This window comes from Dendropsophus ebraccatus, chromosome 13 (genome assembly GCF_027789765.1).
Source record: "Dendropsophus ebraccatus isolate aDenEbr1 chromosome 13, aDenEbr1.pat, whole genome shotgun sequence".
NCBI lineage: Eukaryota > Metazoa > Chordata > Amphibia > Anura > Hylidae > Dendropsophus > Dendropsophus ebraccatus.
The window spans coordinates 67,603,845-67,616,185 of NC_091466.1; the positions used below are offsets into that span (position 1 = coordinate 67,603,845).

Below are 12,341 nucleotides of genomic sequence, written 5' to 3' on the forward strand. Positions count from 1 at the left end.
ACGTTCCCGCACCTATTCCACCCTTCCCCCTCCTCGGTATGATACGATATTAATAAACTACTGAAGAGTGCATCTGACCGGTGAGTGCATTGGATTATTTTCTTCCTGCTTATGCCAATTTTGTCCTCCGCTCCTCTGCTGCACCCCGACTGTCACCTCAGTTGATTTACATATGTCTTTCCACTACCCGGATATCCAAACGTGAGCCACGTTCACCTGTAGTGCGGGCGCTATCCTCTACCTTGACTTTTGATTATAGTAGTTATATTCTTGTATATAGGAGCAGTATTATAGTAGTTATATTCTTGTATATAGGAGCAGTATTATAGTAGTTATATTCTTGTATATAGGAGCAGTATTATAGTAGTTATATTCCTGTATATAGGAGCAGTATTATAGTAGTTATATTCTTGCATATAGGAACAGTATTATAGTAGTTATATTTTTGTATATGGGAGCAGTATTATAGTATTTATATTCTTGTATATAGGAGCAGTATTATAGTAGTTATGACATCACATCACACCTATGGCTTACACTCGTGCCTCTCGGCTACATTTAAAAACCAACGCCAGAATGTTGGTATATAATTTAATTAAACCATATTGCCCCATGTACTACGTGCAGGTCCCCTGGTTTACATGAGTCCGTACACTAAACCAACACTGTGTCGGTCAGCGACCGCTAACCCAGCAAAGTGAGCGCAAGCAGGGAAGGGAGGCCACGGAATGGCCCTGCAACCCCACTGTCATAGGACCAAACCCACTGAGCCCCCCATGTGAACCAGGAGACCGGCACATGGTACATGGGGCAATATGGTTTGATCAAATTATATACCAACATCCTGGCGTTGGTTTCTAAATATAGCCAAGAGTCATTAGTGTCAGCCATAGGTGTGAGGTGCAGCAGCTCCTTTCTCTCTCCATGTCCGTATTTTACTTTTATTCTTTTCTTCTTGTTATAGTAAATATAATATATCATATGACTGACAAGTATATATATTATATACTTCATGGAAGCCTCTGCAGCCGATGATTTTCTAACTATTGATGTGATCAGTCAATGAATGAGTGTTTGTTTGCCCCGTCGTTGATCGCTGAACCTATTACATAGTGTTATATTAGCCTGTCTGGCTGATAATTGCCCCATGTAATTGGGCCCTTCGTTATTGGCCGTATTGGAAAAGTTTTTTTTTTTTATCTTTGTTTTCCAATGAATGGAGGTTACAGTAAAACGCCAATAGACCTATAAAAAAATCACTTACTGTTCCTTCTTTACATTTTTTGCCATTGTATCATGATGGTAGACTTCAGAGTGCTTCTTGGATCGTGTACATGAAGCGAGCGCTCTAGGTTATAGACAATAGACCCTGCCATTCAGTAAGCAGCGCTCTGCAATCCCTGTCTGGGTCATTTATTATTCATGCACAGCGCAGTGTCTGAATGTAAATGTTTTACCTGTGGCTGTAAATGCGGCGCTCAGTAATACAAGTTAATATTTAGTTTCTTGGATTGACTTGCAGGCTGTGGGTTTAATACCTAATACATCTGATTCTCATACATTTTCTTCATTTTTGTTCCATTGTATTTGCTCCAATGTTTTGCAGATGAAGTTTAATCCTTGTGTAATGTAAAGCTCTTCAGGTTTCTGATATGCTTCTGTTTCAGCTCTCCGTGTCACATCTCTGCTTGCTTTCCTTGAATTGGAACAATATACAGTAGCTGATGCCAAACCAGTACCATCGCAGCTATGGGTTTGCCCAGTATAATGTATAGCAAACTAGCAGGAAAGGAGAGAGAATTGTGCTGCTGATGTGTTTAGTTGACAGGGTCTAGGTCGGATACAGCTATAACAAAGCCATAAGGTATATTAGGCCAGCTTGAGTCTTCAGAATATGGACAGCAAGGAAAGACCTTGAAAATGACTGGAAATTGATATAGAAAATTTACTAAAGGGGTTAGCCAGGATTAGAATAAACATAGCATAACACTTTCTTGCTATAACTCTGTCCTCAGGTTGTGTGTGGTATTACAATTTGATTGAGCTGCAAAACCCACACCCAAACTGAGGATGGGAGATGTGCAGTTTCCAGAAGAAAGCCGCCATGTTTTTCTAAGGTTATGTTCACGCACAGTATTTTAGTCAGTATTTTTTCAACCAAAACCAGAAGTGGATTGAAAACAAAGGAGCTGTGCAAATCTTCCTGTTATAGTTTTTCTATACTTTTTGGCCACAAATACTGATCAAAATTCTGACTGAAATACTGACCAAAATAGCTTGTGTGAACATAACCTAAGTCTGGACATGTCTATTTTATGTCTGTTATATCCATACTTTTTGTGTATAATTAAGTGTTTAGGCCATTTTTATAGTTTTTTTTTTTTTTGCAGGTGTTGTAGGATATAATGGGCCAGGAAAAGAGAATGTTATGCAAATGCAAAAAATGGCTGGAAAAAAAAAAGTTTAAGTCTAAATTAAATTCTGAAAGTTAAATGAATGTATCATTAGTACATTGGCTTTAAGTTTTGCACATGAATAGAATGGCGCTGGTGCCACTGTCCTTTTTTTTTAACCTTTGTGGTTAAAAAAAAAAAGCACTGTGGCTTCGGCTGCCCCGCATCAGCGACGGTCCATTCATGTGTAAAACCTAAAGGGAATCTGATTATGGTACATTCGCTTCAAGGTTTGAAATGTCTTTCAGCCTCCGGATTCACTGTGCACATAGCCTGTGGGTGAGGACTCCATAATAACACATATTACACTCCAGAAATGCATCCCGGTTCCTCCTCATCTTTTATTGAGTTCATTATGACACCTTCCTCTGGTAGGGAGCGCCATAGTCTCACCGCTTTTACAGTAAAGAATCCCCTGTCTATGCTGTTGTAGAAACCTTGTTACAGACTTGGGTACTAATAGATGATGGGATCGGTCTCTGTACTGGCCCCTGATATATTTTTTTAAACCAAAAAATCATAATTGTGATGATCTTTCTTGGCATTGTAGTCCTCCCATTCCATTCTGAATGAACTCAACTCTGCTTTGTCATTCTTGTGCTCTGGGGTGCACACAATATATTTTTTGGTTGTCTGACCAGTGATGTGTATGGTGGTAGAGCTATGTATTCATCATGTACATCTGTTCCCCTTATTAGCCCTGTCAGCAGCTGCCTGACACTGGTAGCTACAGTTACCTTTACTGTCAGCTAATCTCCTTCTCCATGTCACTTTTACCCAGTGTTTTCCCACTGAGTAAGTCATTTCGACATGGATTTTCCTTTTCCATGTATGTTACACTTAGCAGTGATGCCTCATCTGCTACTTCTCTGCCCAATCCTCCGGGATACCCGGATAGAGCACACATCTTCTACGGTATTAACCGTCAAATCCATTCAGGTTCATTCTTTGGACGGACGGCGGAATCCGCCCATGCATAGAATACAGTCTATGGCACGGGCAGAGACGCATATGGCCTCCAGAGTCCGCAAGCGGGTGTGAGTTTAGGAATCCGCGATTGGTTTTCTGTTGCGATTCCGTAGTATGCACGTACCCTTACAGTGATACCTTCATACTGCCTCCTGTAGTCTCCACTAGTAACAGTGATACTTAATATACTGCCTCCTGTGGTCCTTTCTAGTAACAGTGTTACCTCCTATACTGCCTCCTGTGGTCCCTTCTAGTAACAGTGATACCTTCTATTCTGCCCCCTATAGTAACAGTGTTACCTCCTATACTGCCCCCTGTGGTCCCCTCTAGTAACACTGATACCTTCCATACTGCCCCCTGTGGTCCCCTCTAGTAACAGTGATTGAATCTGTACCACTGTTACCCACCTATTGGAGTAGGTGATGCCACCAGCCCTCCCACCCTCTAAATGCCGTTCTATAGATTAGTGTTTCTTTTTTCCCCTCATTCTCCTGTTCTACTAGAGGACGTGGTGGGGGGTCGGCAGGAGATACAGAAGCCCGAGGTTCTCTGTAACAAAGCCTATTATGCTTCCTCCCTCTGCGCTTTCTATAATCTTCCCGCAGTCTTGTAAAACAACTACAAAGTTGTCGAACAAATTGAATTTATGCCGTTGATTACGAGTCTGCCGGCGTAAGGAGACGAGATGAGGGAGTCGGGACGCCTTCTGATTGTTTACAGTAAAAGAGATGGTCTCGCTGCGATCCCCTGTGAGAGGGAAGGATTATCTATGCAGGGAAACTCATTACCATCCCTCGTCTCCTTCAAACAGGTGGAAGGCTTTGCTGTGGGATGCGAGTTCTCTCCCGACGGAACCATCATTGTATCTGGGAGTTCTGAAGGGAACGTCGTCTTCTACAACTATCACACGTCCAAGATCATCAGAAGTATTCCAAGCCAGGGGAGCGCCTGCATAGGTGCCACGTACCACTCCGTCCTGCCCTCACTGCTGGCCACCTGTTACTGGGATGGAGAGATCAGAGTCTGGGAATAAGGACACAGTATTAATTGTATTTGTAAGTGTTTTCTGTAGCAGATGTGTACAGATTGCTTCAAAAATTCATCCTTAAAGGCTCCAGACACATCATCGGAAAGTCAGCTGAATTCACTAAGGCCTTTTGTAGTGGTTTTGCACGTACAGCCCACGGAGTGTCATCTGTGGACCACCTGCAATTACAGACTGTGCCGCCATAGTAATCTTACGGCTTGCTGGCCTGTACCTGAATTCACTATTGCTTCAAGCTGCAAGTTTAGGTGCAAAGAGCGGTCAAGTCAGAGTGCCAAGCATGGCCATGTGTATGTAATCATAAGTGATAGGTAATTCCATGGCAAATGGAACTGTACTATACAGTGTGTGTCTCCAGGTATTCACAGCACAGAGCTGGCCAGGAATTCAGCCTCAATGAGTTAAAGTCTTTAAAAGGGTCAAATAAATTTTAAATCTGTATAGTATATATGTGGCGCTGGTTGCCCCCTCCAGATGTACCATGCTGGTGTTTATGGAAATAAATCTTAACCATTGTGTATTGAAAAGTTTCCTCACTATTTTATTTTCAAGATCTCTGCTTGCTGTCAGTAAATTGGAATGTTCATATTTGTATCCACAATGATGCTTGATTGGTAAGTCTACACCATGGATGGGGGAACCTTCAGCCCTCCAGCTATTGCAAAACTACAATTCCTATCATGCCTGGGCAGACACAGCTTAAAGGAGAAGTCAGGCAAAAATATTTATTAAAGTATTGTATTTCCTCCAAAAAGTTGTACAAATCACCAATATACACTTATTACGGGAAATGCTTATAAAGTGCTTTTTTCCCTGCACTTACTACTGCATCAAGGCTTCACTTCCTGGGTAACATGGTGATGTCACTTCCTGGATAACATGGTGATGTCACTTCCTGGATAACATGGTGATATCACTTCCTGGATAAAAATGGTGATGTCACTTCCTCGATAAAATGGTGACGTCACTTCCTGGATAAAATGGTGATGTCACTTCCTGGATAAAATGGTGATGTCACTACCCAACTCCCAGAGCTGTGCGGGCTGTGGCTGCTGGAGAGGATGATGGCAGAGGGACACTGAGGGACACAGCGCACTGGAGGGACACTGAGCATCCCCCTGCCATCATCCTCTCCAGCAGCCACAGCCCGCACAGCTCTGGGATTCGGGCACGTTAAATGCTTTTCCCGTAATATGTGTATATTGGTGATTTGTGTAACTTTTGGGGGGGGGGGGGCAATACAATACTTTAACAAAAATTTTATCTGGACTTTAAGCTTCTTTAAGCTCTAGCTGTCCAGGCATGATGGGAATTGTAGTCTTGCAACTGCTGGAGGGAGGCAGGTTGGACCTTGTGAGTGTCAAAATAATCCTAAGCTAAACCAGACTGATAGAGTTTTTACCAGCACTGATATATTGTTACGTACAGGAAAGGATAGTGACATTTGTGTTGTTTGTGTATTTAGCTCACACAGAATTGTCTAGGCCGAGTACAGTTGTAACAGACCCTCAGTTGTGAGGGGCATTAGGTCTGTTTTTATCTCTAGATGGCTTTCCAGTATTATGGTCTGACACATCTGACACTCCAATAGACACTGGAGTCACTAGTGGAGCAGGGCCATAAATTAGGCATCACCCCAGGTAAGTGTCACTGTTTGTGTTATTTTTGTAAGGCTTGTACTGTACATTTTGCTAGCTTTTGGTGACATTGTAACAACAGCAGTGCATGTTTCTCCTGGTTGTCACAATCCAGAACTAAAGAGATGCTAAACTGTGATGTCCCTGTCTGAAAGGTCCTGCAGGTGCAGTAGTGAAGCTTCTCCCATTACAGCGTTTTGGTCCTTGCACAACTTTACAAAGATGCAGGTAGGAAAAATAGTTTTATTGTTACATAGTTAATACGGTTGAAAAAAGACACATGTCTATCAAGTTCAACCAAGGAGGGGATGGATACAGGGAAGGGGGAGGGGTGATAGGTTCTATACATATGCATTTATATTATTTTGCTCTAAGCCCTGTTTTGAAGCCCTCTACTGTTGTTGCTGTGACGAGATCCTGTAGTAGACTGTTCCACAGATTCACAGTTCTCATGGTAAAGAAGGCTTGTCGCCTCCGGAGATTGAACCTTTTTTTCTCCAGGCGGAGGCAGTGCCCCCTTGTCCTTTGAGGGGGTTTTACCTGGAACATCTTTTCCCCATATCTCTTGTAGGGGCCATTTATATATTTAAATAAGTTAATCATATCTCCCCTTAAACGTCTCTTCTCCAGACTAAACAAATGTAATTCTTTTAATCTCTCCTCATAACTAAGATGCTCCATTCCCCTTATTAGTTTAGTTGCCCGTCTTTGTACCCTCTCCAGCTCTAGAACGTCCTTTTTATGAATCGGGTTCCAAAACTGGACGGCATACTCCAGATGGGGCCGCACCAAAGCTTTATAAAGCGGTAATATTATATCCCTGTCCCGTGAGTCCATGCCTGTTTTAATGCATGACAATATCCTGCTGGCCTTAGAAGCAGCTGACTGACATTGTGTACTGTTCTGTAGTCTATTATCTACAAGTACACCCAGATCCTTCTCCATCAGCGACTCTCCCAGAGTAACTCCCCCCAGGACATATGATGCATGCGGGTTATTAGTACCCAGGTGCATAACTTTACATTTATCTACATTGAACCTCATTTGCCAAGTGGACGCCCAAACACTCAGTGTGTCTAAGTCATCCTGTAACATCTGCACATCCTCCATAGATTGTACTGTACTACAAAGCTTGGTGTCATCTGCAAAGATAGAAACATTGCTGTTAATTCCATTCTCAATATCATTAATAAACAAGTTAAACAGAAGGGGGCCCAGTACTGACCCTTGGGGTACACCACTTATTACCGGGGACCATTCGGAGTAGGAATCATTGACCACCACTCTCTGGGTACGATTATTAAGCCAGTTTTCAATCCAGTTACACATTACATTTTCCAAACCGATAGACTTTAATTTACCCATCAGACGTCCATGAGGAACTGTGTCAAACGCTTTTGCAAAATCCAGGTACACGATATCCATAGCCGCGCCGCCATCCAGGCTTCTACTTACCTCTTCATAGAAACATATTAGGTTGGTTTGACAGCTTCTGTCCTTAGTAAAACCATGCTGGTTATCACTTATAATACTATTAGCCACTACATATTCCTGGATGTAGTCCCTTATAAGCCCCTCAAATAGTTTCCCCACAATGGACGTTAAGCTTACAGGTCTATAGTTACCTGTGGAAGTTAGAGAGCCCTTTTTTAAGATGGGCACTACATTTGCCTTACGCCACATTTGCCTTTTCTTTCTCTGTCCAGTTTTCTTCCAGTATTGGCCAAACTAATAACTAACCACTTTATTAAGCATTGCGAGCACGTCCTGGTATCTAGCTGCCACTGCTTCCGTGCCTTGTGCAGTCTTTTTCTTGTATTGTTTAATGGCTGCGCTTCACGTGATTGACAGGCAGAAGCAATTATCACTGCAGACTGCTGAAAGGTGGAGAGATGAATATGGACGTTACATTCATTCACTTGTTGCTGTTTTGCCAGGAAGTTTATTTTATAGTCAGAAAGCAATTGGATACTGTCTGGATTTATTGTCAGTCTTATTGACAGTAAGGGTCCTTCTGAGGGGTCTCCGGGGGTAAAATTATGTTTAAAAATTCTCACATATATATTGCTAACACCCCTAATATTCACTTCCTGCTTTTATATTAAATTGCCCATTCAGCCAGTCGCTGACTGAGATGGGTCACCGTTGTGGCCAGTGAGTGGCTAAGCAGTCATTTCCAGGTGTCTAGGCAGAACTCGGAAGTGGAGATCAGTGGGAACCCAGTGAGGAGCAGCAGCTACACCTGCACAATCTGCACCTTTTCTCATAAATATCATATCTGAAACTCCATTTAAAGGGTTCTTCTAATCTTAAGAGAAGCCATCAATGTTTGATTGGTAGGAGTTGAAGCCCCAGAACCATTATTGCTGCAGCCACAGCACAGCCTGGCAGTGTCAGACTCTCACCCATCAAACCTTGATGGAGGAAGAGAGGTAGCAGCCGTGTTGTCTTACTTGAGATGTTTAAAGGATTAAAAAAAACATGGCTGCTTTCTTCCAAAACAGCATCAACCCTGGTTGTATGTGGTGTCATTTCTTAATCACTTCAATGGAACTGAGCTGTAAAACCACACACAAACTGAGGACTGGGGTGGAGCTGTTTTTGGAAGAATGCACCTATATTTTTAATCCTGCAAAACTCCCTTGATTTGAAGGCACAAAACACCTTTTAACTATTGCACTTACACGGCCCTTAGTGCTAAATTCGCTATGAATTACTCTAGTCTGCAAATCAACTTTGTTTCCAAATTTCACTAAATTTGCCTTTTGCCTTTTTGAGATTTGTTTTTGGAAAATCTCTAGTTGTGCATCTCCTGCATTGTCATTCATGTTCTAGGCTGGGTTCACACTACGTATATTTGACGCTGTATATTTCAGGCCTCATAGCAACCAAAACCAGGAGTGGATTGGAAACACAGGCTCTGTTCACACAATGTTGAAACTGAGTGGATGGCCGCCATATAACAGTAAATAACGGCCATTATTTCAATACAACAGCCGTTGTTTTAAAATAACAGCAAATATTTGCCATTAAATGACGGCCATCCACTCAATTACAACATTGTGTGAACAGATCCTTTCTGTGTTTTCAATCCACTCCTGGTTTTGGTTGCTATGAGGACCTGACTTGAGGACCAAATACTGCCTCAAATATACGTAGTGTGAACATAGCCCAATACTGTACTGCAACTATCTGAAGCCTTGGAGACTACAGAGTGTCGTACACAACTTTTCAGGGCAATGCACTTTTTTTATTGGAATGAACCAAATCTGAACTGAAATAAGTTTTATTCACTTGTTTCTATTTAGATGACGGACCTACACGGTCACGTGACATCATCTTAAAGGCATTATCTAGGATTGGAAAAACATAGGTGATCTCTTCCACAAATGGTGATACTCTGACCCAGTTTGTGTGTGGTATTGAACCCCCCCCCCCCCCCCAGTTCCATTTAAGTTAATGGAGTAGAGTTGTAATTCCACACACAACCTGAGGGAGAAAGCAACTATATTGTGGTTTTTGGCCCCAGTAGTTTCCCAAGAGCAGAATTTATAAGGTATAATGACAATGACAATGATTTGGAGCGGTGCACGTATGGGGGAGCGCTGCAGACAAAGTACAGCTGGTAGAGATGTAATATAGCGGGCAGCGATGGATGTGAAGGTCGACAATATTGTCTCCCGCTGGAGTATTGTCGCTAATTACACCCAAAGGAAATGTATGTGTGCGGAGATGTTCTTTTCTCGTAAAGGTCGGCAGAAATTGAAAGTGTTTCATCGCTTGCCAGAATCCAGCCGGTCATGATAGTCTTGACTTTTTAGCACAAGATAATAAAACGTCTTGGATTTTCCCGTCCAGACTACTGGTGTAAAGATTTCAGCTCTGCAGCCTGAAGATCAGTATAGGATAAGTAATTTAATGTAATGTATGTACACAGTGACCCCACCAGCAGAATAGTGAGTGCAGCTCTGGAGTATAATGCAGGATGTAACTCAGGATCAGTAATGTATATACACTGTGACCCCACCAGCAGAATAGTGAGTGCAGCTCTGGAGTATATTACAGGATGTAACTCAGGATCAGTACAAGATCAGTAATGTAATGTATGTACACAGTGACCCCACCAGCAGAATAGTGAGTGCAGCTCTGCAGTATAATACAGAATGTAACTCAGGATCAGTATAGGATAAGTAATGTAATGTACTTAACTTTATAAATTAAATCTGTGTATGAATCTATCATAAAAGCTGCCCTCCCCTTTAGAGATGACCGAACAGTGGAAAATCTTAGTTTCTATAGAACTCAAACCTTGTCGAACCTTCTGCATTTGATTCCCGATACCTTCCCAGTCCGTGGGGAAGAAGGAGACAGCCCAGGTACTGCCTGGAATTCCGGGATTCAGCCTAGGTAATAGGCTGAATCCCGTAATTCCAGGCATTACCCGGGCACGCTCCTCACTCCCCACGGACCAGGAAGGTATCGGGAATCAAATGCAGAAGGTTCAACAAGGTTTGAGTTCTATAGAACCTAAGATTTTCCGCTGTTCGGTCATCTCTTCTCCCCTTAAAGCTCCCACATGTAGCAGTTACCATCTCGCTCCTGTAGACTGTAAGTAATAAAGTACTTAGGGTTTCCTGTGTTTTAGCTGCAGGATGACGGAATTCCTTTACAATAGCTGCACATCCTTTTCTCCCAATGGATGTGGCACCAGGCCAAGTGAGTCACCGTACTTTACCATCTGTCCATGGAAAATTCTCAAGATGCCCAGATATAAACAAACAGCAGCAATGCTAAGTGAAGGAAGACAAAGCGCGTGCTGGGCACTAGCCGGCATATAATCGTATTATCATCACAATTCATGAAATGTACAGGGCAAGCTATAGGCTAGTGAAGGGATGCTATAAAAAGCGCTGTCGGTGGTTGCTCGGGGAGACCAGCGTTCAGGATTACAGAGACGGACACTGTCTGGGCTGATGACATTTGCAGGCATTGTGTAAATGACATTTGCTGCACACAGTGACAGGGCTTTCCTGTGGATCCCATTGTATTGGAACTGACCTGAACTGTAAATTAGCAGCATTGCCTTTCATGCAGAAGATAGGAGTGAGGATCCGCTGACAGTCGCAGTTGACGGATGTTATGATCCATGATGTGTCAGACTCATTGTGACTCACCGTGTCGATCGTGTCATGCATCCAAATTACAGACAGATGAATGCACATAACTAAAGAACCGGAATGACTACGAGGGGGCGTCTTGCTGCAGACATTAATGGCATAACACAATTATGTCTGATCAGCGGGGAGGTCTGGCCAGTACGACCCCACAGTCAAACGGCCATAGTAAATATTTGTGCTAGTTTAAATTCAAAAAGTGTCACAGTGTTATTCTAGCTATCAGCATGGGTCAATTTGGTTGCACCCACACCAGTCGGATATTAATGGTGTATCCTTACTTACTGCTTAAAGTTAAAAAGGGTGACAAATGTGGGTGTGATTTGTTGTAATATGTACACCACCAGAGGCAAATTCAATATTTTTTTGTACTTGTGGTACATCATGTACACTTGTGACCCCATAAAAATACAATAGCCTAAGCAATACTGTAATCACATTGGCGCGATTTTATACTCCTGACCTGAAGAGTCTGTCATAGGAAATGATTGTACGTTAGAGATGAGAGAATCCACAGTGCAGTTTACTGAATCCAAAATTCATGCTTCAGCTGTTGACCTGCGAAGTCATGAGAAAGTTGTTGTGATTCCCTGGAGACGTCTGGTATAAGGATTGCCAAACCAGACTGGAGAATCACAACACTTGTAAAACTCAAAAACTTAGTCAGATGTCTTTCTACTTTGGCTCCCTCTGCCCTCTCATAGCATGCAGTGGCAAACGGAAGCTGCAGCTGCACCCCCTCCTCCCTGTGTCTGTGAAGATGATGGGACCTTTACCCTAAAAAGGTATGTGACAAAGGTTCATATATAATATAATGCAGTTATATTATATATTATATTGTGCAATTGTTTGGTGTGCCACGGCTTGTGTGAGATACCTTGTTTAGAGAGGCAATCTGTTACATTATAAGTGGAACACAGCTATATCACTGGTGGTGGCCACCCAGACAGAAAGGCACTTGGTTATTCCTATTTTCCTAGTCACTATAGAGTTTATTTGCAATGAGCACCATTAAATAAATTTTTTCCTATGATGTTGTATCTCATAGACCTTCAGTTAATAA

General features: G+C 42.4%; 1 protein-coding gene across 4 annotated transcripts in view; it reads left to right on the top strand.

The window, feature by feature from the left end:
• Nucleotides 1–4,977, top strand: part of WDR25 (WD repeat domain 25) — a 72,566-nt gene extending 67,589 nt beyond the window's left edge. For all 4 annotated transcript variants that reach the window (XM_069950207.1, XM_069950206.1, XM_069950208.1 and 1 more), the window contains one exon: nucleotides 4,234–4,977. In XM_069950207.1, the coding sequence (XP_069806308.1) occupies nucleotides 4,234–4,455 (222 nt within the window). In that variant the 3' untranslated portion in view covers nucleotides 4,456–4,977. The remainder of the gene's footprint in view (nucleotides 1–4,233) is intronic.
• The last annotated feature ends 7,364 nt before the right edge of the window (nucleotides 4,978–12,341 follow it).